At 40.9% G+C, this 27432-nt stretch overlaps 1 protein-coding gene across 6 annotated transcripts in view; it reads right to left on the bottom strand.

Moving 5' to 3' along the window:
• Nucleotides 1-3793: 3793 nt before the first annotated feature.
• The window catches only part of rbfox2 (RNA binding fox-1 homolog 2), a 41783-nt gene continuing 18144 nt past the window's right edge, over nt 3794-27432 (bottom strand). The window contains exons 3-13 of one of the 6 annotated variants that reach the window (XM_085354896.1): nt 22080-22286; nt 18251-18418; nt 17701-17754; nt 17465-17557; nt 13384-13471; nt 13125-13181; nt 11921-12071; nt 11301-11346; nt 8329-8417; nt 7048-7120; nt 3794-6665 (exon numbers count right to left, since the gene is read on the bottom strand). In XM_085354896.1, coding sequence (XP_085211022.1) covers nt 6621-6665; nt 7048-7120; nt 8329-8417; nt 11301-11346; nt 11921-12071; nt 13125-13181; nt 13384-13471; nt 17465-17557; nt 17701-17754; nt 18251-18418; nt 22080-22286 — 1071 coding nt within the window. In that variant the 3' untranslated portion in view covers nt 3794-6620. The other 5 variants (XM_085354895.1, XM_085354900.1, XM_085354898.1 and 2 more) reach the window with 5 other exon arrangements.

A 27432-nucleotide genomic window follows, 5' to 3' on the forward strand; every position in this document is an offset into this window, starting at 1 on the left:
TTTATATATGCTTCACTGAGGTGTCCGTGTGTCAACCTGCTCCTCCAAACTCCCTCCATTGTACTTTGTGCTGGTTTGTTTGTTCTGAGAGACCATTCAGATATGTTGAAAGCAAGTTTCCTCACAGCTGCATCATCACTAAACCTTCTCTCTTCTGCCTTTTCCGCTCCGCCCGTCCTCCACCTCTTTGGAGTTATTTTTTCTTAATGTACAGATGATGATGAATATATAAATAAAAATATTTTTATGAAATATGAAATATGAATGTAATGTTGCACATGCTATTAATGTAGGAATGGAAGTTATGTCAATAAATACTTTCCCCTATAAAAACCTTTGTGTCTTTTTGAACAGATACTATACTTTTAAGGTAATCAAAGAAAACAAACATTTATGCGAGCCAGACAACGTCAGAGATTTAAACATCTCAACATTAGTTACATGTATTATCACAAACTCGTGCAAGGGAACCTCATGGTTTCATGACATATGATGAAAAAATTTAGTTTTGTTAACGTAAATTATATAAAATTATATAGCTCCCATAGGTCATTTATAGCTATTTGATAGGTGGTTGCTGGGCAACGTGGCTATGTCATGAAATCTGATATAGATAAGAACCTTATGAAGCCTAAGATGGGCCTGCAAGTCGGGTTTGGGTGCTCGACTCCTGATCATGTAGGAGTAGTATGCGGACAAAGAAACAGACAAACAGACAGAAATGTATTATTTTATGTATAGATATCGATCACACAGACTGCTTTCCATGGATATTTGTGATCCTCGTTTTTTTTTTTCTTTTCTTCCTGTGTTCAACACAAGATTAAAGCTTTCACTTATCCAGTAATCCACTGAATCAATGATATGGCACAACATTGTTTATGGACCTTTGTTATGATTCCCAGGTAATATCAATGACTGTCAGGTTGCTATTTGAGGTTATGAACAAAGTATTTCACAAATACTGCCAACCAAACACTTGGGCACAATCACAGGTTGTTCTGATTGTGATTTAAAAAATTAAATCAACAACAACAAATAAAAAACCCTCCACTTTCCTCACTTGTATTTACTAAATCAGCCTCAGTGGTCTGCAAATTAGCTGTGGAAGATTCTCAAAACCATCTGTTTTGTCTGAAGGTTATCTCTGTAAGCTGTGAAAATTCATTGCAAATTTTTAGCCTGTGAGAATCTAGACCCAGTTTAAGGCCTGCACTTTTTCAAAATGGAGTCAAAATGTTTATTAGGTGAAAGAGTCTCAGTGCATGCTCAATAACAGGAAATCCCAGAAAGTAAATTGTGTTCATTTGAACAAAGCATTTTTTCCCACTAAAAACACTACAAATAGGATGAACGATCAACTTTCTGGGAATAGATGAGAGGATTGATGAGGTATGACCTTAACCTTGTGGACAGTTACACTGTTTTTGTAAAATGAAAATAAGACATTTGTGGGGCTTTATCTGAAGATGGTCTCTGCCACTTCATCTTGTGACTGGGGGGAAATAAATTCAGCCCATTGAAACTAGAATTTTGCTCATGCTTGATCAGCTTTATCCAAAGAACGGAAGAATACACTTGCTTTTAAAGCCACCTTCAGCTTCACTCAAGGGCTTGAGAGTGCTTGAAGGTCAGACAGTGACCCGAATTTTATATCTTTAGTCTACATAGAGTTTAATAGCAGAAAGAAAAAAGTAAGAAGATGTGCAAAAAAACATAAAAACAAAATAGATGGTTACCCAGCTTTGCTCCTTGGCCCTCAACTAGATTGGATGAACTGAAATAATTCTTCGTTGGTCATTAAAATCTGTGATAGTGTCATTTTACTTCTAGCACACTCATCCAGTGTAAAATCCTTATCAGCATGCTAACAAGTCACTTGACTTTGTCAGCAAACGATGGGAGGTCTGATTTGTGTGTGTCTCTCCAAGTGCTTTGATGTTTCAGTCAAACTACTGGGTTTACAGATGAGAAGAGCCGGATTCACTGACCAGACTTTAATAGGTATACCTTGCTAGTGTTGGGTTGGACTACATTTTGCCCCCTTTGGCTGCATATTTGTTGCTGCACATCCTTGATAGGAATCTTCAGCACATCCCCAAGGTCCTCTAGTCGATTAAAATCTGTGGACTCCTCAGGCCATCTGAGAAGAGTGAACTCACACCAACACCAGTCTGAACCATCAAGACAGAATGGATCAGTGTTTTTATGCTGTTTCAAGCCTAATTCCATCTTGACCATCTGTCACCAAAACTATGTCTTCAGCAGGTCTTCTTGGTCGTATGTGCATGCCTAAATGCACTGATCTGCTGCAGTGTGGTTGGCTGATTAGATATTTGCATTAACTAGTAGTTGAACAGCTGTACCTAATGAAATGGCAGTGGCAAATGCAATTCACAAGAGTTATTTGTGACCAAAACTGAGCTAAAAGTTGAATGTGGATTTTCTGGTGGAAACAGAAACATCTACAGTACAGTGCATCCAGAAAGTATTCACAGTACTTCACTTTTTCCACTTTTTGTCATGTTACAGCCTTATTCCAAAATGGATACATTTATTTTTCCCCTCCAAATTCTGCACACAATACTCCATAATCCCAAAGTGAAAAGGTTTGTCCGAAATTATTGAAAATGTATTAAAAATAAAAAACAAAAAATATAATATGTACATAAGTATTCACAGCCTTTACTCAATACTTTGTTGAAGGACCTTGGCAGCAATTACAAGCTTAAGTATTTTTGAGAATGACGCTACAAGCTTGGTACATGCATTCATCTCTACCCTGACTGGTCCTCTGTCAAAAAGCATAATGCTGCCACTAACATGCTTCACTATAGGTGGTAGTGGCCAGGTTGCCTGGTTTCTTCACATCAAAAAAAAGTCAATTTTTATTTCATCAGACCAGAATTTTGTTTCTCATGGTCTGAGACACCTTCAGTTGCCTTTTAGCAAACTCCCGTTGGGCTTTTATGTGAGGAGTGGCTTCCGTCTGGCCACTCTACCATACAAGCCGGATTGATGAAGTGCTGCAGAAATGGGTACCCTTATAGAAGGTTCAGAATGACCATTTGGTTATTAGTCACCTCCCTGACTAAGGACCTTCTACCTTAGTAAAAGGGCCTTCCTATCTAGGAAAAAATGCTGTTGGTTCCGAACTCCAAACGACTGAGGCCACTGTCACTGTTGAAGAAATGTTCCTGTTGCGTTTGCCAGATCTCTCCCTCGATACATTGTGTCTCTGAGGTCTACACATAATCCCTTGGACTTCATGGCTTGGTCAGACATGCATTATCAACTGCGAGGCCTTACATAGACAGGCGTCCTATCAGCTGAATTTACCACAGGTGGACTCCAATCAAGTTGCAGAAACATCTGAGAGACGATCAGTGGAAAGAGGATGCACTTGAGCTCAATTTTGAGTTTCACTGAGATGGCTGTGAATACTTTTTTCACGTTGTCATTATGGGATGAAAAATGAATGAATTCCATTTTGAAATAAGGCGATGGTAATGTGACAAACTGTGGAATAAATTGATTGGACAGTAGAAATAAATAATGATGCTTATTTATAGTAGATACCATCATGTTCATCCTATTATCATGAACACAGTATCATGGTTACAGTTTGCTTGCAGTGGCCAGTGTGGACAATAAAAGTCAATCTGCATCCGGGTTTGCCAGCTGCACTATAATATAAGACTCAACCACTTTAATAATGCATAGAAAGAAAAAAACAATCTGAGAAGTTCAATCACAACAAAACATTTTTATATAAAACATTTTATATGGACATTCAATAACAAAAAAACATAATGGCAGTCAAGGGGGAATACAGACATGACAGAGGAAAGGGGACTGTCCATTGAGAAACCATAGCAACTATGAAGGATGACCACATAGTTTACTATAATACACTGGCAAGAAAACCACGACAGGAAAAAAAATGAAGCTGCCACGTGTCATTTGTGCGGCAGCCATTTTGTTTGTCACCGGGCCTTTTTGCCAAACAGCACTGTGCTCTTTGATGCGTTAACTAGCTTAGATTCGCTAGCTGCCTGTCATGGAGTTTAGTGGTAAAGAAGAACGCAGCTGGGCTCTGCTGCTCAGGAATCAAATATGAAAAGACACAAGATTCATGCAAAACTATTTTTTTATATATAACTCGACAAGTATCGCTCATGCTGGTTTGTCCATGCCTTCAGTGGCTCCAAAAGTCCATCTTAGAGTATTTTGTGTAGCACATGTCAAGCCAGAACATGCTGGGTACTGTTAGCATCTTTGGCTAGTGCCTTTTTTTTTTCTTTTTTTAAAAAAAAGAAAAATTAAAAGTGTCTGAAGCACATTCTACATTAATATGGAGATTTTTTTTTAAAGTAACACTAAATGACTTGAGAAAATCCAACAGCAGCACATTTAAAAGAAAGGGAGAAAAAAAAGCATGTTAATGAAAAGCATGTTTTCCTGATTGTGAGAAGCAGAAAACACAAAAGGTAGCTTTGAAGATGGATAAAAACAACTTCATATCCCAATGCTGACAAATTGTTTTTCGCCAGGAACCTTAACCTGTGCATGTATGAGCGATAACACTTTTTTCAAATAAATCCAGAGTAGCCAAGCTGACAGATTTAGCCAGTGAAATGTAAGGAATCATTAAGATTTCAAACCAAAACAATACAGACTGCTTTAACTCAAGTGCTACAGGCCTATGTTCACTCATTCCAAATAGCTCAGTCGCTTGCAAAACATGGACACACGTACACAAAAAAAAGTGTTACTGTATATTTTGAAATATGATAAATGTCAAGCTAGCAGATCCTATGATCAATCAAAAACAAACAAACAAACAAACAAACAAACAAACAAAAAATGACTGAATAGTCAACCAAAAGGACAAAAGTTTGGTGGTGTGACACGCATACCTTTGTTTGTCCCCAACCAGCTATGCTTTCCAGCTGAAGAACTTTACTCCCAAGAGAAAAAACAAAGTCACTTGAAAATGTCCTTGCACCTTACAGGACAAGGAACAACACAGAAGATGAAAGTAAATAATAAAAACAGCTGTAGGATTATGATAATAACAATAACAAAGATAATATATTTATACATACGGCAGAAAAATGTGCTTTCTACAAATCTTTGGAACAAAAACAAAAGCCCAAAAATAAAAAAAAAGCCACATTTTGGAAATATAGAATACAATGGAATAGAAATATGCACAATTGTGTTTTGCATTTAAATATTTACTACAAACTCACTAACTGAATCTCTCTCTCTTGCTCAGCAGTTGCTGCTGCAGCATCTTAAACACAATACCAACAGAAGTATGTTTCAGGAAGACTCATCCATTGCTGGACACTCTACAAAAGATGGAATATGAGGGGAGGGGGATCCAAATAATATATTCCTACACTAAAAGGACCAACCACTATTTGAACCCCAGGGTTTAGTTTGGGTGTAAACTCCACTAAACGGGAACCTTTTCCCCCCCCTTCTTCTTCTGTGTAGTGTTGCCATGTTTGTAGTGTCGGGTGAAGTCCCGTGCACGGATATAAGCTGTTTTCATATACCTGACAGCATATTTGTACTTTGTTAATGATTTTTAACCCCAGGGTTCACTGTTGAATCCATGACAGCAGCGGCTGCTGACTCAAACATAAGAATGGTTTTATAAGAGTAATAATGAGAATAATTACAATTACAAATATCATTAATAATAATAATTTGGTAACTTTTTTTTCTCTCTAAACTAATTTCTTTGCATATAACAATTTTAAGTTTAAAGGTTTACCATTTCCACATACTAAGAAAACTTGAGGTAAGGAACAGCTCTAATAAACCCTCCCTCCTTCAGCTTTCGGACGTGATTTCTATAGCATTATAAACCGTCACATCATCTCTCCAAGCTGCCACATTCAGTCTCCCTCTGCCAGAAAGAACACCGCGGGATTGGAAATCCTCTCCTTACTATCCGCCCACGTCGAGGAGGAATTATAAAATCCATCCGTGGGTGGTTTTATCATTTGACTCGTCATTCTGGTTCAGAATGTTTTCTCGGTGCTCTTTCTGCGCAACGTCTTTCTTCCTACTGCCCTGATGTTTTGTGGACACTTCCATTGTGTGTTTCCCTTTCTTTTTCCTTCAGCGGAGAGCGTGTGCAGGCCACACAACGCTCGGCTCTTTCATGCACTCACACACACACAAACACGCACACGGGTGACGGCTGTTTTAAGTGTCAGTTATCCACATGCAGCCTTTGGAAGAACATCTGGGCTCTGTCCCAAATCTTGTGCTGCTGAGTGCAGAGGGAATAAGAAGGGGAGACTATAATACAGCCGTGCAATAGGGAAGGAGGCCATCTTAAGTCTTATTTTTTTCTCTTCTTCTTCTTCTTTTTTTTTTTAACATTAAGGCCATCCTTCAGTCTTTAATACAGCATTCCTCTATTTCTGTATTAGCGTATATAAGAAAACGTGGGACTGCTCTGGGGTGGGATCTGAAATATCTTCTTTGTGGTCAAGTCCACGTTTTAAAACTGGGTGCAGTCCACCTCCGTGACAACAGGGGGAGCTCTTTCAAAGTAATTCAATGGAAGAGAGGAGCTCCTGGGAAATGTAGTGTCTTTAGTAGGGAGCAAATCTACTGTAGCCTCCCCTGTACAGCGTAGCCTACAAAGCAATAAAAGGAACACTTAGTGAATAAAATCGTTCACTAGAGTCAGAATTGCAGTTGTTTCAAGCTGTGATTCGTCATTTTCGTCAATACATCACAGAAAAAGACCAAAACGAATTGATTTGTCAAACACGAGTTGCTGGTGTACGCATAGCCTAATAAAAGTACACAGAACCCTTATGCCAGATACACATTGGTAAAATAAAACTGCTCATTTTTCCTTAATTCAGGCTCTTTCTTAGTTGCATAAACACTATTATACATATTAATCAGTGACTACAACATAACATATTCAAACAATACTGATTAATACTAAAAATATTGACATTTTCTTGCGAACAGACCACAAAACAGTATTCACGCCCTACGTGGACTTACCATGGCTCCAACGCCGTAGGCAGCTGGGGCAAGTGCAGCGTGGTAGGGATCTGCCGTGTAAACTCGTCCATAACTATGAGGGGGGGGGGAAGGGTTACACAAGCTGATTTAGATTAGCTGCAAAATGATTCTGACATAGTGCAGGAGAGAAACAAGTGTTGTGTCTTTTTAAGAAGGCCCAAGATACCTCAAAATGTGAAGAAAGTTAGGCACACAAAATTAATTTTATCTTATTAGTATTTTTTCTGCTAGCTGTTAGAAACTACAACAGTGTCATACATACAGCCCACCCAAAGTGTTCAAATTACAGAGGAGGACGTCAACAAAATGTTAAACTTTTCCCTGTATTTTAGATCAGGAAACACGACACTGCAAAAGTTTAAGAACAGATCACATCGTTTCGTGTAAGCTAAAGGTTCATTTTTGTATTTAACCTTTACCTAACCGGGATTAAATGACTCCTCAGATTTAAAGTCTCTTTTGTAAGGGCGTCCCAGTCGACACAAGCATGACAACAATCACCTCTACATGCATCTGACATGGGAACCACCAGACGCTCAGTACTGCAATTATAAATATTGCAATTTATCACTTTTTTTCAACTGTACAATAGATCCTCAAATTTAAACTTTGCAAATATCTGTTTTATCCAGTAAAATAAAATTATCTGACTTCAGTTATTTTTTGTATTTTGTTGTGTTTTTGTATTTTATATTTTATATTGTTGTGTTTTTATATTTTCCTATTGTATATAGTATTTGTATTTCTATTTTATTCTATTGTATATATTATTCTATTTTATTCTATTGTATTTTATTTTATTGCATTCAAGTGTTTTCTAATATCTGCTGCATAACTTTGCACTTTTGCTGTAACAAAACAAATTTCCCACCTGTGGGACTAATAAAGGTCATCTTATCGTATCTTATCTTTTTTCTGCAAAAATGAGATCGTCGAGGAAACAAAACCTCCCAGAAACGTTGCCATAAGACAGACTCAGCCGCAGATTTTCTCCTAGATGTAAAAAGGTTGCTGTCTTATTTTTACTCGTGTGACTGAGGCTCTGAATCAGGAGGTAGCTTTGTCAACCTAAGCCTGGTTTTTCTGTAAAAGTTTGCTCACGTTGCTAATGTAACCTCAGGATGCTGGTGCATGAGATAGGCCTTGCTGTTCACAGTATTTCCAGAGTATTTTAATGTTTTTAATATATCGATATTGACACGATGTAGTTACGCAAAAGTAGCAATTGTGATAAAAAAGTGTCCAGGACACTCCGCTCACCTGTCACTGTAAGCTGCCGCTGCAGCTGCTGCCGCCGCAGGCGTTGCTACTGCAGCCGGCTGGGCGTATCGATACGCTGCATAGCCACCCTGTGAGGAGTCGATGGAGACGAGAGAGGTGGAGGACAGAGAAGAGGGGAAGAGTGGAGCAGAGGAAAAGAGGAGAGAGAGAGAAAAAGAGATGCAATGAAAGGGCAGGAAGGACGGGACGGAAAGAAGAGAAAGGTCTTGTTTAAAGTTTGCCATATTTTCTCTGCAGACTATTAAAAAACACTAGCAGTGAATCTAACGTGTTACATTGTGAGAAAAAAAACTGCTGAGAAGAGAGCGAGAGATTAACAAGCAGTCAGTCAGCAAAACTGGCTAATCTGGTGCAGTACAGCATTCACAAGGATGTAGCTCAGGCTCTGTGTGGCTCTCTCACTTCATGGCTAATGTGGGGAAAAAAATACCCTTAATTGCACACAATGCTGTTGTTGTTTTTAGCGTTTGTAGCTCTGAATCGCCTTCATCTATCCCACAGTGAGTTAGACATGAAGGGAGAGAGAGTTCACAGCCATAACTGTGCCCCACCCCGGTTCCCCTACCAAAAACACACAGTTAAAGAAAGGGGAAGGAGTGGCAGGATGATCGTGTCATTATCTACGTTTGGATGAACAGCTGATGAACAGACACAAAAATAAAACTACAGGTGTAAGAAGACAAGTCAGCCAGTCGGATTTTAAAAAATGAAAAAAAAGAGGGCAAACACACACACTCTCACATGGCCAGCAACCAATCACTGACAGACACAGCATGCTTTCCCGAATTCAGAACAAACAGTGTATTAGGCCAAACATCCCTATGGAAACAAAAATAAATAAATAAGGAAAGAAACACACACCACTGCATTCTACCCTAAGGAATCAGTTCCTGCATTCAGGACCACACAGTTGCTGCTATGGGAGGAAGGCTGGACCGGGGGAGGAGGGGAAGATGAGGGAAGGAGAGACAGAGAAAGTAGAGGTGATGGAAAAGGATAGGAGGGAAGGTGGGAAACCACAGTGAACATAAGAGTAGAAAAGAAGGGTCTGATAATAATAAAAATGAAGAGGAAGAGAAAGTACTGAACTAGATAAGAACCTTTAGTAAAGGTCTACTTTAACAGTCAAAGGAGGAAAGGATGAATAAAAAGGGAGGTTGGCAGAAATAAAAGGAGAAGATTTGGGAGGAAAATACACGGGATGGGGGGCGGGGAGTCAGCCTTGTAAGTATGTCTGCATGCTGACATTGATTCAGTTAGCATGCCACAGGTGAAACAGATAGGGAGATTCCTGGAAGGGGTCTGAATGATCTGCTAATTGGATGAAGGAAAATCTCTCTCTACATCCCTTTAAAACTGCGAGTACTCTCTGTACTCAAATCACAGGTTTGGGTATTACTTATTTAGCTTATTTCATCTTCGTTAATACAGGAAATGCGACGTCTCGGAAAGCTACGGTGCACGATCGCTCAAGTGAAATTTAAAAAGCAGGTTTCACAAAATGAACAAGCGTTCGGACTCAAAAATGACAACGGCGATTCAACCCCAATTTTCAGGGAGTTTCTCACAAAATAAATAAAGAAAACAAAACGCAGTGATTAAAACATGAAGCCTAACATTTGTTTGTTCCATCAACAAGAAGCAAAAAGATCATGTTCGGGTCTACAGGGCTTAACAAATTTATTAGACCACCTGTCATAAATACAAGAAAACACAAATGAGTCTTGTTCAAAGACTAAGGATTATGTTTATTAGACAAATAGACCGATTTCATATTTTTACACCCAAAGTGGAGCCGAGCATCCTAAGAGGTCAGAAATTAATCAAGCTTAACATTAAAACCACTAAAACTATGTTTTTCTGCTCAGGGATGCAAGTAAATACCTGTAATTTAGCCGCTTAATTAAAAAAAAAAAAAGCTTTACTATTTTATTCTGCCTTTACTGTCAAACAGTACATTTTTAATTCATTAGTTACAACAATAATTAGCATTAAAAGTAAGAGCTTGTGCATACTGGCAGATTAACCATTACAGAAACATAAAAAATGATTTTGCTAATTACAAATCCTGTTAATTCAGGGCACTTGTGGTATAAACCAAACATTTGGTGGTGGTCTAATGAATGTGTTTAACACTGCGTGTGTGTGCACACTAATGGAAAGCTGAAGTGTCAGCATAGATCAGATTCAATCGAGTTTTTCAAGCTCTGACCAAACGTATATCCCTTGATCCCTTTTCCACTACTTCCGTTGGATACTGCACTTAATTTACAGAAAAACATATCAGACCAGCCGCCGTTTGGTTTTGTTTTTTCCTAATGTGTTTTGCATTCTTTCCTCCCCCTTCCGCAACTCCGCCCATGTCAGAATCCAGTGAGTTAGTAGAAGAAGACAGAGAAGGCATTTCAATCTCAGATGGTCAATAATGTCTAGCAGCACGCAGTCATTGGAGACGAGGAGGATGCACACTGGCTCTCACACAGAGTGTGTAAAACCCTACCTGGGGCAATCTGCCACTAATGTCCTGAAACACTAGTCTACAGAGAGAACAGAAACATCTATTGTCAACCTGGTCACACACGCGCGCACACACACCATTACACACAGGCACACACTCGTAATCACATTGGTACAAACTAACTCACAAATGCACAGAGACAAACCCTAGAGGAGTCTACTCACGAATGAGTGCACGGTTTTGCCGTGTTGTGCTGTACAGCTAAGCGAACGCTGGCGCGTTGAATGTGAGACTGTGCAAATTTTGATTTCAATCAAAGGCCTCGTTTAAGTTTCAGTAAAATGTCAAGCGGTGATGAGTCAAAACACTCAAAAGTACACGTCTCTACGGGTTTGATCCGTGCCATTTCACACTTGAAAACCCACAAGGCAACAAGGGGGAGGGGAAAGGTAGGTGACGAGGGAGGCAGTGGAGGAGAGGCAGGCGTACTTACATAGAGATCAGCTGCACCGTAAAAACCATCCTGATAGGCCATCACACTGAGAGAGAAACAGATAATACAGGAGAAAGGGGGGAGGACAGATAGAGAGTAGAAAAAGGAGCGGTGGTGGGAAGTCAAAACAAACAAAACGAAACAAAAGGGGAAAAAAATGGTGTGATGCGCCACCATGTGGGCAGTGCAGAAAACAACAAAGAAGAGTGACGATTGAGGGGGGAAAGATGGGAAAACGGTGCCAAACAGATTGTGAGAGAGAGAAGAGAGAAAGAAGGGTGAGATTATTACACACCGTGCAACATGCAGGACAAAAATACCACCTCTTTGTATGCAAATGCCTCAAAGTGATACTACTGTTTCTTCGGCTGCTTATTAAACATTGAAAAAACTACTCAATGTAGCTATCATTACCATTTTGGACTTACAAGGAAATGGTATTTCAGCTCAGCCAACCATCAATGTCAACTCTCAATAAAAAATTATATTCAAACACACAGCATGCATTATTTTTTATTTTTTTACATAAAAAGTGCAGCCATGCTTCTAAGAAGACGATTGATCCGATCTGTGACATCATCGTCACTATTAGCGGTGTTGTTATTTTTGAGTGTGTTTACCCAGGATAGGTGGGGATGGCAGGCTGTGGGACAGCGGCCCTGACTGCGCTGTACACTGGCCGAGCACGACCTCGGAGGTGAGCGCCTCGAAAGGTTGCAGCGGTCGAGGCAGCTGCTGCTGCTGCTGCTGCTGGGTACGGAAACCCTGGTACTGAGAGCAAGAGAGACAGAATTAAAACACGGTTTATTTTTACTGATGTCGATTAAACATTTAGATTGACTGAAATCACAATCATTTGTCCTACAAATCAATAAAAAGCAGCAAATGCTTGCTATAACTCCCCAGAGTTCAACTGATGTATTCAAATTCAACTAAAAACTAAAGATGACCTATCAACATCTATTATAAATCTATCTAACACACAGAAAGTATTGCACCTTCATTTTTAAGCATAAATGTCAAACAGCTGTAAAATACTGGAACAGCACGCTGAGTAATCCTTGCATTTCTTTTTTCTTCAATACACAGCAAACTTTTCGATGCAGACTAACTCTCGGGCTGGCGGTATTTTCTAGATGTCTAGTCACGACTGAATAATAGTCCCCCGGGAAAAAAATTCAACTGACATCGCAGAAGTTACCATAACGCCAGTTTGAGGTCACCTCAACGTTACCTGGATATCCTTGTAAGAGTTTTGAGAATTTTGTTTTGCATCGCTCTCCTTTTCAAGGAATTTTATTCCCAGATGAGATAAAAAAAAAATCTACATGAAAACATGTTTCTCAATGAAAAAGGAGAGAGAATGGGAAAGAAAAAACAAAACACCTCAACAGTGACTCAAACTCACAATCTCACACTTTCGGGTCCACCACTTCTCCCACTGAGCTAATTGATTTCACGTGTCAGTAGTAGCACTCCTTCCTGAGTTTAAGATGCTGACATCGCAGACAGCGAGGGGAGAAGTGTAAGCGTGTGATGCATCAAGTTCTTCCGGTAACAAGTGAAATGTAATTTGGGTATCTATTTAACTATTTAAAAAAAGATGTCATTAGATGTTGAGGTGACATTCACACAACAATGTGCTAGCTAAATTAGCTGTCATTGTTAAGAATAAATAAATAAATAAATAATCTGAACCGTGTTTTGCACTTTGTAAAAATCAGAAAAGTTTGGCCTGACCTCTTATTGTGATCAGTTTTGGGAGACATGCAAGCAATGTTTGCTGGGTATCAGTCAGGTAAGAATAAAGGAAGGCTTTCTTACCTGTATAGAGCTCAGGACTGTAAATGCCTCCAACCATAGGACTCAGCTTCCATCCAGCTATAATAAAGAAAATTGACAACAACATGTAAACAGAAACGTGTCACAGAAGCGACGGGCAGCCAGGGTTCACACGACATTTACTCATTCTTGCATGTTGTTTGTTTCTTTGGGGAGGGGGTGGGGGTAGTGTCTGCCGCTTTAATTTAGTGACAATAATTTCTGCCCCCTCTCTCTGGTCCAACCGTGCAAAATGCATTACCATATGGCAGTGCCGCAAGGCCCTCTCCGTTCGAGTACGGCGTGGTCATCTTCTTGTTTGTCATCACTCTGGCTGTGGCGTTATTAACCTGGACACCAAAGAAAGTGATCAGAGGCTCATTTCATTCACTTTTAATGGTTGACACAAGCACAGTCCAATCACAGGTCAGGTTACGCTGAGTTTTGTCTGTGACACTTCATATGATTACTGGAGCTTTCATATTCAGTGAGGTGTCGTTTTACTTTTCACAGTTTTGTACTTATGACAGGGGTTAATTCTGTTGATGAGCAGCGATGGTATTTGTTGCATGCGCTTCTTTTGAAGGAGAAAGACATTGAAAACAAGGATCCTGGTGAGTAGTCAGGCAGTTTTGCACGCAAACAATGCAACCATTGGCACACAGAACAAAGAAAACAACAAAATATCTGAGATCAAAGGCATTCAAAAAGAAATCCAAGACCATTATTTTGCTACCTTAAAAAAAAGGAGGGAAAAAGAAGGTGAATTAAGCGGCAGATTCATCAGTTGAACACAATGCAAAAAACATCAATCGAAGAGTTCATACACAAATTACACACGGCCAATCAAGAGCGCATCACATCACCAGAGGTGAGCAAAACTAGCCAGTCAGCAAGCATCAGATGCAGCAAGAGACCAATCAAATAAGGTCGGCAGCCCTCCCAATCAAATACACATCATACAGAAAAAAGGAGGAAGAGGAGGGAGAGAGAACAACAGAGAAAGGACAGAAATATAAAAGGGATGCAGAAGGAGGAGCCAGTCCACATGAAAACACACAGAAAAAACACACACATGACGTGGAGAAGAGAGACAGCGAGTGAACAGTCCATCCAAATGTGCAGTTCTTCAAACAAACGAACAATAAGATGCAATACACTCGTACAACATTCATCTGACCGTTTGCCTACATTGGATCTAACTGTACGTGAGCAGTGATGGAGAAATGATGGATGGAGCAAGAACGAGTACAGAAAGAGAAAAAGTCTAGATAAAAGACAGAGAGGATGGGGGATGCAAATATCATTCCTCAAATCAAAAAATAAAAATCAAATGAAAAAAATCAAACAGAAACCACGGCTGTGAAACACTGCCAGGCATTTCAGATCAGTGTCACACGCCAGAAACACCTCGAAGCACACAACCACCAACACACACCATCCAGAACCAAACTTATCGAAAACAAGGAAACCGCTTAACAGAAATCAGAACAAAGAAAAGCTGTCGCTGATTTTAAAAAAATTCTACTAATTATTTCATGACAGCTTTTTTAAAATCTTTTGTATTTTTTTTTCTCAAATTACCACATTTAGTAAAATTGCTTTACGATATGCTTGCATCCCCTTTAGGGCAACACACTATTCATCCACAGGTACAGCTTTAAGAGGAAATGTCACGTCTGCACAGCCGTATCTCTGCAACTGTCTGCAGTCCGCAAATTGGTGCAGAAGGTTGTAGTCAAGCACTACAGCACGCCATGATATACAGACTACTATTATCCCCTCTCCAGTTAAGCTAACATTGCACACATGCTTTAGCATGCTGTCCCACTAAGGTGCAGAAAATGCAGCTATCAGCTGACACATGACACAGAGAGATGACATAGTACTATATGACGTCATACAGATGACGAGAAAGAGAGTAAACCATGCAGGATACAGCTCTGGAATTAAATGCTGAATGCAGTTAGAGAGGTGATTGGAATGAACGCATAAGAAGTGGTAGTCATAGTTGTTGCACTTGCAGATAGATGCAGTACATTCAGTTACACAAGTGGCCTTTTTGTAATGCCATGCGGTCAATGGCTAATCACGTAAATCGTTTCATTCACCACCTCCCCAAATCAATCACAGGATTAGCCAATCAGGTTCTGTCAATCGACCAATCAAGCCTCCCTTAAGTAAGAGGAGTCCTTCATTTGGGTGTTGGGTGCATCGTTATTTATTCTTTTTAATTTCATTTGGACGGATGGGGTTGGGGGGAGGGGTCATTCAAAGATGATGCCATGTGTACACAACTTACCGTTGGCAGGGAAACGGCGTGAGGACACGCGAGCAGTTACCGTGGAGACTGACAACAACAACAACATACAAAAATCATCAGGGAAATAGAGAAAATATATGTAAGAAAGAAATGATGAACCAAAAAAACCAAAAAAAAAAAAAAAGTAAACATAAACAAAACGAGGTAATGAAAAGCAACCCCCACCCTGTGGTAGAGAGGAAGTGATGTAACAGGTCACGTGTCAACAGTCACCTACAAGAATCAGCCACATCACAACAATCTAGCCTCTAAAAAAACAATTAAAAAAACAACAACAACAAAAAAACCCTCTGCGAACAAAGGAAAGAAATAGAACGGAAACAGAAAACGTCAGAAATTAAAATATAACTTGGGGAAGGAAACTACACGTTATAGTATTGTCCAGGTTATATTCAAATAACTGACAAAGTTATCACTCAAAGTCTAACTGATTCCCACTCTCTGGTGTTTGTGCTACCTGACTACATCCCAGGAAGGGGGAAATGGACAGAGAAATTTAGGTAGGAATGGACAGAAGAGATGAAGATGCATATGGGACACGGAGTGGGAAAGACAGACTGACTGGCCGGGTGGGGGGGAAAATAGAGTGGAGAAAGATGGAGGACCAATGAAATAAAAGGACAGGAGAGGGGATGACTATTCTCTTCACTTGTTTGTTCTGTCTCCACCCTCCATATTTTTTATTTATTCATTTTTTGAAACATTCTCCACACCCACACACAAGAGACAGAGAAGAGAGCAGGACATTCAGGACCATGCAGAAGAGCTTTAGTAGCAAGTAGAAATAATTTTTTTAAAAAGAAAAAAAAATCAAAAGCGTGATTTTAAAATCAAAAGAGCCAGAGCAAATGGCGAAAGCACGGTGTATTTGATCTCCCAGGCCATTTGCAACTGAAATCCGAGCTCATGCTAACAAATTAAAGGAAAAAAAAGGAAAAATAAGTCACAAGAAAAAGCACTTCCATGAGATCTAGTGTTGTTTTTCAGGAGCGCTGGATGCAGGTGTGTGTGTGTGTGTGTGTGTGTGTGTGTGTGTGTGTGTGTGTGTGTGTGTGTGTGTGTGTGTGTAAAACAACACTTCTCTTTTTATTTTTAACCGTTCATCTTGCACATCTGAGATTAAAGGGTGTTTTTTGTTGGCTTTTTTTTTTTTACAAAAGCATCAGAAATGACACCACACTTCTCACAGCAGCCTTATTCCCAAAACTGCCCCCCTGAAAATGCCCCACCCCAACGCCCATCATGCATCAATCTCGTAAACACACCAAACGTAAAAAACTACGACTCAGTGGCAGCCGCGCAATTTCAAGTGAAAAGAGTGAAAAATCCTTGACAACATCTGAGCCAGTGCTCCATCCATGCAACATACAGTAGCCTCTTACACCAGCAGCAAGCACTTTTCTCCCCCCCCCACCCAAGAGGAAAATAACTGAGAGGCTTTTAACTGCTCATCCAGTCATAAACACAACCATAAATCAAGAATGGCCACTCGTCATGATCATGGAAGAAGTGACGATGATGATGAGGATGATGGAAAAGGTGCAGGAAGACAGATTAAACAAAAATAATAGTAATTTAAAAAGAAGGAAAAAAAATCATCCATGCTGTGATGTAAGCAGATATCATCAGCAATCGTGTCGTAGTGACTTCTCACCAGCCATGCCTGTTGTGTAGCCACTCCACCCAGCATGCTTTGCAAACCACACGACTTTTAAGGATCAAGGTGCAATGGGACAGCGCACGATATCGAGAAGAACGAGAACAGCATTAACAGCACGAACATCAACAGGAAGTGGCTTCGAAAGAGACGCCTTTGCGTGCGGCACCACTGCACCATGCTATAGTGAAGCCGAAGGGAGGAGGGGGTGGGGGTGGGGGGTTTAAACAACAGCCATCCGGAAACCTTCTCTGGGCCAGAAGAATTAAGGTCACAGTTGGACATGGAGGGGACACAGAGGAGAAAATGGTCACTGTTGAAAAAAAAAATTAAAATAGGAAAAAGAGGCGAGCGTGCCGTTACCTCGATTTTACGTCCTTCCACCAGCGTGCCGTGGAGCTTCTCTCTGGCCCTCTCTGCATCTGCGCTCGACTCAAACGTAACAAAACCGAAGCCCTGCAAGCAAAGGAGGGTAAAGAAACGACAAGGAGACGCAGGAGGAGGAGGAGAAGGAGATTGCAGTTAAGCTTCTTTTTTTTCTTTTTTTTTTGCTGCATTTTGAAATGCCTGACATGTTTTCTTTTTCCTCAGTGTCCTACCTTCGATCCCCTCTCGTTAAAAATGATCTCCACATCAAGGATTTTGCCAAATTGCTGAAACAAGAAACAGGAAAATAATGAATTAATTAATTAAAAAAAGAGAAGGAAAATGAAGAAGCTGAGCGAGCATGTAAGTCACACACACTGCTTCTCGCCACGGGGTGTCAGCACTGTTCAACCACGATGAGCTGGCACTGAGCCTACACTGGCTGCTAGGTCTTCTACCATATCTTCCTTTCCTCTGTTCTTTTCTCTGCACTGCATTTTAGAGCCGTTCCTCTTGCAAAACTGGAGGGAACCAGGCCGGATTATTACACTTCACTTTAGATAAGCTGCTGGAGAGCTGAAAATCTAAATAATCAAATAAAACAATGGATTCTGCTCAGCAAAAAAACAGCATGGCAAACCCTTGTTTTTATATAAGCGTCACTAGAAGATAGCAAAGGGCTGCAGTCACTAGATGAGGGGGGTTTAGTTTAGAGGGGATTTTACTCTGTTATGTAACGATACACAGTGGAGGGGAAAAAAGGCAATGTTCTGGTCCGCTTACCCCAAACATCTGCCGTAGGTCAGGGTCTCGGAAGCGGAAGGGGATGTTAGATACGTGAAGGCGTTTGGGGGTGGCCTTGGAGTCCGAATCGTCTCCGGCGTTCCCCCCGCCGCCTCCACCTCCCGAGCCAACCCCAGACTGGCCGTCAATCTGGGAGGACCCATCTGACTGCTTAGACACAAGGATGCAAAAAGACAAACAGAGACAGACAGACGAAAACAAAGAGGTCTTGTTAGGGTTGCGAAAAGACGATACGCAATGCACCATTAGCTGACAGACTGTCATCTGTCAGATTTGCACTGCAGTAGGCGCTGCTCGCTGCTTCCATTAATCAGCTGATTATTGTGCTGATTAGTTCATTAATCAGCTTGCACAAATTATGGATTGAACAGGAAAAATGTCCAAGTACTCGCTTTGCCTAGAAACAGGGAAAAAGCACAAAATATCGATTATGTTTCATAATCGATATTTTGTGCTTTTTCCCTGTGAGAAGAACACAAAGACAGTATTTTTCCCATTTTTTGGCGTGTTGCTTGAACAGAGTCCAAAATTATTAAAGGGAAAATTAAAACCGTTGCAAAAATCTGTGAATTGACTCAAACAACCGACAGAACATAATAAATAAATGATTTAACCTCAACATATTTGTATTGCCTCTGGTTATAAGCAGCAGTGTACAACGAATGAAAACCATGACTGTTTTTATTCACTGTAAATTTTATTTCATGTGACGCTGTAGTATTTGATTTAAAAAATACTTATGGCACAGTCCAAAGGTCTTGAGCCACCTTTCATTTCTTTATATTTTGCTTGAAAAATTTGAAAAGGTTTGCAGTGATTTATTGAAACACGTGCAAACATACATGCACAATATAGTATATAAGGCAAAAAGAGAATTTGTACAATTGCAGCGTGTTTTACAGATGGCTGTAGACACTCACTGCTGCACCTCCATCCTGACCTCCTCTCTACAAACTGACAACAATTTGTACCAAAAAATGTCAAATTTGGATTCATTGCTGCATAAAATTTGTGGCAACAAGTATTTGTGTTGTCTGTGAGATCTTTACTGGATTTCTTCTTATTTCTTAAGGACATGACTTTCTGTTTATCTGGTGTAGGTAGTTTTCTTTATCCCTGCCACTTCTTTTCTCCTCCATTTGGCCAGTTTCCTCAGCATTTTAAGGACACGCTGCACACCCTGCTGAGATATGCCAAGTTTTCTGCTAATAGCTCTTTGATAATCACCTTGTTGGTGCAAAAATAAAATTTCAATTTCAAATTGTGTTATCGCTGGCATTTTTCACAGATTCAACTAAAGAAATGGGGAAAAAATTACGGGTCTTTGTGACACACTGCTAGTAACGGTGCCAGAAGTGCCAAAGATATCATCTAAAATTGGCTCTTTGCTCAGTTGTCTGCTGTGTGGAGACACAACACCGCTTCATATCTTGACTAAGGATTTTTTTCTTTTGCTTGAATTATTCATAAGTCAGTGTTAAGTTGCTTAACAAACAACGACAAGGGGGGAAAAAGCAAACATTACTTTAAAAATGAGAAACTTTAGGGACTGGAGTGAGTAGAAAAGCAGCCAATGTCACAAAGAAAAACTTCAAAAGACCTTCAGAAAATCTATATATAAAGAAATGAGGTGTGGGTCAAGACTTTTGCACAGTACTGTCATTCTCTGGATTTGCAAAATTAGACACACAGTCCAATCTAAACATGTAGTTTCTCTCAGCTGTCCAATTTCAAAATTTATAATGATGTTTAAATACCACCATCTGAAAAAAATGAAACCTGAATTTTTCACCTTTTTTCCACCTGAAGAAAAAACAGTGGATAAAAATTAACTGTGGTGACAAAACATTGCATATAACATTATATAAGTGGCGGCCATCAGCAGTAACACCCATGTCAAATTCCTGCTTTAAGCAAATTGTGTTTTCACACTTCTGTCATTTTTTAAAAAGTTGGGTAGGCAATGTTACCAACAGTCGTTCTTTGTGTGAGCGTTTAGCTGTGTGGGCTTTTGCATGTCAAAGTGCTCAAAGACAAACAAAGCAAAAAGAAGAGTGAAGATTGGGCTGTAATTTGCAAGTCGACCAGAGAAGAAAAAAAAAACCAAAAACCCTCCAAATAAATGTAGCTATTCCACCCTAACTGCTGGATGAGTTAAAAAAAAAGAAGCTGTTTTCCTATCATAATGATAGAAAGCACTTAGAGAGTGAATACCAAACCATGGCAAATGACCTGTTTTGCAATTTCAAAGAAACTGATCCAGAACTCTCCCACTCTTGCCTCCAAAACATTTAATGGGTTCTTTCTTTGCCCGCGCTCCACCTTTCCACAGTTTCATAAAATACGGTTTGGTAGTTTTTACATAAACTTGATGACAGACAGAAAAAGGCAGCCTTCACACTAGGGCTGGGTATCGTCACTGATTTCTAGAATCGATTCAATTCCGATTCACAAGGTCCCAAATCGATTCGATCCACGATTCGATTTAATTCGATTCGATTCGATTTAAATCTGGGAAATTTTGACAGTCAGAAGTATAATTCAGATCAGAACATTTACATATTTTTGTATCTATAAAAAGGAAGCTGACACTCGCAAGACTTTATCCAAGGTGTGAGCATCACAGCAGATGCCTTTGTGTCAAAGTAGCTGAAGATAAAACACAGAAAAACATGAAGGTGATTTTCCTGGCCTGGGATTTTATAAAAATATTCTGCAGTACATCAAAAACGAAAGAAAACCATTAATTAATGAACATTACCTCTGACGTTACAGCGGTTTTATTAGACACACGGCTAAGCATTTTGCATTTTGAATAATATTAAAAAGTTTAAATTTGTTCAGTATTGAACAGCAGAAATGAGGTTTTCTTTTCGGAAGAATGTAAAAGGGAAAAAAACAGCGGCCGACAGCCTGTAAACAACAGTAGACTTGTGCATAACAAGCAAGCGAATAATGAAGAAAGCGAAACTGTTCGAGAGAGAGAGAGGGTGGGGGGGGGGGGAGGGAGAGAGAGAGAGCTGCGCATCGCAATGGAAGCAAAACAGTAAAAGAGTGAATTCATGACGATGTTTATGTGAAGCGTTTGGATCTTCTTTTGCTGCTGGTTCGGTCAATATTGTTTGGAGAGAGATCAAACTAACAGCTTTAGAATCAGCGCATAAAGGGCGTGAACACAAAGCGCGGACCCGGATCAGCGAGCTGTCGGCTTTCAGCCCCGACTGTGAGAAAGGCGACATCTAACTGATTCTGATCCGCGGGTCGCGCTGTGTGTTTAAGTCTATGTGCAGAATCCCTGTACCTGCTCTCATTTACTGTTTGGTGGTTCTTGAAATTTTGTGAGATGTCACCAGAGATTCTGGCATTTCGGACAAAATAAATTTATATTAAAAAATCGATTCAGGATTTTAATGAATCGATTTTACGTTATCCAAGCCAGAATCGATTTTAATCGATGAATCGATTATAAAAACCCACCCCTACTTCACACACTCTCTCAGTGTATGTTTCTGTGACAGCGAAGTGGCCACAGAATCGGTTATGACAGGTGGAATTATTTTTGTGTTTGGAGGAACGATCGTAACACAGAGAGGTTTATACGTTTTAATCCGAGCGAGATAAAAACAAAACAACATGTGAAAATGTTACAGCTCAGTTGAAAAGAAAAACTTGAATTGTGGTCACAATTAGTAATGTGCTCTTATAATATCCTCATTTCAGTCTGTAACGTGTATCCCACTCACTAAGCGCCCTCTCAAGGCACAGCCTGGGTGTGGGCTGCCAACAGAGGAAGGAGGCCGGTACTCACTTGGGCACTGAGGCTGTTAGCGGCGTTGGCTGCGCTATTCGCTGCTCCGCCGGCTTCCACGGGACCCTGGACGGCCCCTGCAGCATACAGGCTGCCCCCGTAATCCAGGGCCAGGCCGTTCTGGGGGGGCGGTGGTGGAGGAGGCGGGAAGGCAGAGAAAGGTGGGGGGACGAGTCCCTCCTGACCGCCAGCACTATCCTGAGAACCCTGTTGGAAGAAAAAGAGAGAAAAGTGAGGTGGGAGTGAGAACTAAAGTGGTCGGCTGGCGAAATACCACGGTATCTTTTACTAAGAGCATCACCCGACCACACAGAGACCACTTCCCCAAGAGCGTCAGTCTAAAAGTCATACAGGCATGGATATTATATTTCCATTTTCCTGTGTGTGTGTGTGTGTGTGTGTGTGTGCGTGTATCTAACCCCCCACCCCCACCCCACCCCCCAACCATTAAATATTCACTGCTGCCACATCTATTATTGAGGGTCAGATGCCTCCATGCTCAGTGTGTTGCACAATGATGAGTGTCTAATGCCTGCACGCACACTTACAAACGCCTCTGCACACAAACCACCTTTGACACGCAAACACCCACACACCTAAACGCTCACACAAAGACCAACTGTTTGCAAGGAAGCCGGCCCAAGTACTTCGTACATATTATCCCCCCCACCCCCAAGAAGATGCATGTGTAAGATGCCAAAATTCGAGCTTGTAGGAGAACAACACAGGCGTCCATAAACACATGGTAGAGACACATAAACATGGCAGAGGCATTAACACAACACACACACACGCGCACACACATTCCTTACTGCTGGCAGTGGAGTATGGATACCCTAAATGGTAACAGAGAGGCAGCAAGGATGGGAGAGGACGGGGCCGGGCTGGGGGATTTGAAGATAAAAGGTGATGACAGATTCAAGAGACGAGGCCCGATCCATAGCTGCAAAGGATTACTCAAACTTCACCAGATTTCTAATTCCAATAACTGCAGTGTTTGGTCATTTTATTAAAGACTATAAAAACACTACGATGGTTTTCTGGTTCAGAGAGGGATGCTTTAAATGCTAATGTCAGCACGTTTTAAGAAAATAAATAAATAAATCAGGACATTGTCTGAGTTTGTCCTTTTTCACGCAAAGTACCGCAAAGCATGAAACGGTCTACTTACGACGTGGTCACACTACCAGAAACAGATTGCCTGGATGAGACATGCAGAAGGCAGTAAGCGACACCCCCTCACTTACTGTAGCTGTGAACGCAGTGGACGTTTAGCGGAGCGATTTGTCAACCGGTACAATCTGACCTCTCACATGCTGGTAGATGAGCTGACATCCAAAGTGATTGCACTGGAGATTTGCTCACTGCCATAACACCTTTGTCAGGTGATGTGAGAAATGCTAAGGGCTGCAGAGAAAGTGTAAAAACAGTTAAAAGCAACAAACTTAACATACCGACATTTAGCAGGTATAAAGTATTCACTATATGCATCTTCCTGCTAAAAGGGAGTTTTTCCTTCCCACTGTCGCCAATTGCTTGCTCATAGTTTGTTGCCTAATGGTTTTTCTGTATTATTGTAGGCTCTCCTCCAATATAAAGTGCATTGAGGCAACTGTTGCTGTGATTTGGCGCTATACAAATCAAACCGAATGAAATCAAATTTTTAGTGGTAAGATTCATCTACTGGGGACCAAGAATGTACAAAACTATTGTGGTAATGCATTCAAGTGGTTGCAGAGATCACACTGATTGCCAAAATCCAGTTGACCATCATCATTAATCTGGCGTGAGCCACGTTAGCATGTTAGCCCTGATTTAAAAAAACAAAAAACTCTACCAACTCTCAATATTTTTTTCACCACACCTGATACATATGACATTAAAATGTACCAGAAAATGAGAACTAAACAACCTGATACCGGCACCAGAAAACAAAATCATAAAAACTAAATTATACATTTGTAAATCACAATAGACACAAATGATGACGATATCTAGAAACCCGGAGTAGCACCCATTGTGTAGCCTTTTTTGTTCAGCCTATTCTCCTTTGCTGTGTCTTTCTAACCTCTTTGTTCTTCTCATTTGACTGTAACAACTAATTACTACAATCATCATCATCATTGCTTTATTAGGAATAGTACTAATGTAAGACAGACTCGCAAAGACAGTAATACAATAATTAATTAGTAAAAGAAGTTACAATGTCGCCCCCCCGTCGGCATTATATCACTTCTAAATAGACTCAGTTGAGCCTACCTGACATCTGCTTGGCTATACTCACTTCAAGTGTGTGTGTGTGTGTGTGTGTGTGTGTGTGTGTGTGTGTGTGTGTGTGTGTGTGACAGGCTGCAGCGATGCCCATCTGAGCTGCACAATAGATCACTGTCCCTTTGGGAGTGTTATAAGTGTGTGGGAGGGTGAGTATGTACGTATGTGTGCGTGTGTGTTTGTGTGTGCGTTTGCGAGCATGCCATCTGTCTCCCAGCTTTTGACCTTTCTCAGCGTCACACCTGTGACACTGTAGTCCGGCCCCTCGACTCAGTAACAAACCGGGGGATGCACGCGGTCGACACGGATCACATCGATATCGTGACACGAGAACAGCTTCAGCTGAGCTGCTCCCAGCGAGCAGTGAGAGAGAAACTGTGCCGTGTACCAAGCAGACAAACTTAAGCAAATAAAGCTGGAATTTGTTAAACTTAACAACTTAAGTATTTTTTCTATTGGATAAATCCTAACTCTAAATACAGAACATAGATTTGTGTACATTTACTATAAACATCAATCTAATGATTTCTTCCTGGACTACTTTTTTAAGACATTTTATCAGTCAGAAGCATCGTCCTTGAAATGCTTTGTTATTAAAAGGAAAATGCCGCCCATCACACTTCAAAGAAATTCGTTCCTGTATGTACCTATATACAACCTCAATGGACTGAGTCAGACACTGGCACTGGTCAGGAGACTCCTACGAAGTTAAAACCAAATATCAGAATGAGGAGGAAAGGTGATTTAGGTGACTTTGAAAGTGGCATGGCCGTTGGTGCCAGACAGGCTGGTTTGACAAACTGCTGATCTACTGAGATTTTCATATGCAGCCATCTCCAGGGTTTATAGAGAATGGGGGGAGGGGCCAGAGACAAACAGCCAGAGTGGTTTGAGCTTACAGAAACGTGGCAGCAACTCAAATAACCACCAATATGCAGATGAGCATCGCCGAACACAGCACAAAGAATATGGAAGCAGATGGCCCACAGCAGAAGACGACCACACCGGGTGCCGCTCCTGTCATCTCGGAACAGGAAATTGAGTGGCACGGGTTCACTAAAAATTGGGACAAAACGTTGCCTGGTCGCGATGAATCTCGATTTGTGGTGCAGCACTCAGACGGACGGGTCAGGATTTGGCATAAACAAAACGAAAGCACGGATCCATCCTGCTTTTATATCGACGATTCAGGTTGGTGGTGTAATTGTATTGCAGATGTGTTTTTTTTATGGTAAACTTTGAACCTCATGCTGTTTGTGACCATGCCCATCCCTTTATAATGACAGTGTACCCATCTTCAAATGGCTATTTTCAGCAGGAGAATGGGCTCAGTGGTATCCTCAGTATACTCCACAGTCTCCACATCTCAATCCAATCGAGCACCCTTGAGATGTGGGGGAACGGGCAAAAGGAGAAAAAAGAAAAAAAGAAAAACGGCTTCATGAGCTGCACGATTCCTTCATGCCAGTGAGGACCAAAATCTCAGAGGAATGTTTCCAGAACCTCGCTGAATCGATGCCACAAAGAATTTATGCAGCTCTAAAAGCAAAGCGGGGTCTAAAACTTAAGAATAATCATGTCTGATATACCGGAACTCACAAGTCGCTAAGTAAATGAGTAAAGTTCATTTTTATAGCGCTTTTTGAGACAAGGAATGGTCACAAATTGCTTTACAGAGGTAATTTAATCAAATCCAGCCCACGCCAAAGGCAAAGTGGACACACATGAATGAAGAAAAACAACATAGTGTCTGTCTGAACACATGAGTTTTAAGCTGCCTTTTTAAAGAACAACAAAAGAATGATATAATTATTCATCTAATCATTTACTGGAAGATTCCTGGTGCAGAAAATTCTTTGCATCGCACCTATACTTGTCTTTCCCGCCGTCGTGAGGCAAAAAGGAGGCAGAACCAGACGCTTTAAGAGGAATGCTTTGAACTCGTCCGTTAAAGGCTGCAGCCGCGTTCTGCCTTTTGTGATTTCAGGAGTGTAATTACAAACAGAAATCCTGCCATCTCCCTGGCTCTCGCTCACCGATAACGGGCACTAAAATGCATGTTATCGCTCATCTCAACACTGTGAGCCTTACCCCGAAGCGCCGCTGCCACACCATTTCGCCGCGCGCACACATCCCCGCAGCTCGCCTGGCAGGTGAAGAGTCACCACCTCGGGCAAAACAGAAACCGCGATCCTCATCTTCAGTGGCTGCCACTTGAGCAATACAGCCACCAGATTACTGACCACAGTGTCCAAGTTTAACTTCATTCACGTTTTCAGATAGCAGCTGTGTCCGCTCATCTAAACTCTGCAGCTGTATGAACCTCTTCCGATCTCGCCCACAAGCACTCAAATTAAGATTTTGATACAAGATAGCGCTCCTCAACAGCCTCGCCTCCGTGTCCTAAGTTTCACGTCGCAGCGCAAACACCTTACACCTTGGCGAGCCGTGCTTGTGATTTGCACAGATTGTTCCTGTGATTATTATAACCTGCCAGGGTTTTAGGATGCATGCTTTTAGAGGTGCGGCTTTGCAAAATTTCAGCTCTTCCAAGTTCCCAGAATAAATAAAGAGAAATGAACTGCTGCATCTCTTTTCCTGCATTACTTCACCCTCTCATTAATTTGGTTTCTGTTATTAGCCGTTATGATTTTATGCTCCAATTAGTGAACAAAACATGCATTTTCTCCTTGTTGTGGGGGAAAAGAAACAACACTCTGTTACTTCACTGGTGGCAATAATGTGAACATTAGCTGCAATCCTCTGATGAGAGATCCTGAATTCATTACATTTGCTCAATTCAGAGATGCAAAAAAAAAAAGAAAAGGAGAGAGCAGAGATGTGGAAATTAGCTAGTTTAGATCAAGCTTTTAACTGCAGCTGGGGAAAAAACAGACATGTTAAGTGACACACTGAATGACTTCACTTTGCATAAACCCATCCTAGATTAAATGCATTTGCGGAGGTGAATATGAGAGTAGGTGGAGCAAGCAATTCTGGGTCACTAGGTAGGAGCTAACCTGGGTGGCAAACATAAAGAGAGAGAAACTCGACCCGCTCCCGTGTCTTCCTTCGAAAGGGA

The sequence above is a fragment of the Diplotaxodon limnothrissa genome, linkage group LG6, assembly GCF_057381915.1.
Source record: "Diplotaxodon limnothrissa isolate DT_005_m linkage group LG6, D_limnothrissa_male_GT1.1, whole genome shotgun sequence".
Lineage (NCBI taxonomy): Eukaryota > Metazoa > Chordata > Actinopteri > Cichliformes > Cichlidae > Diplotaxodon > Diplotaxodon limnothrissa.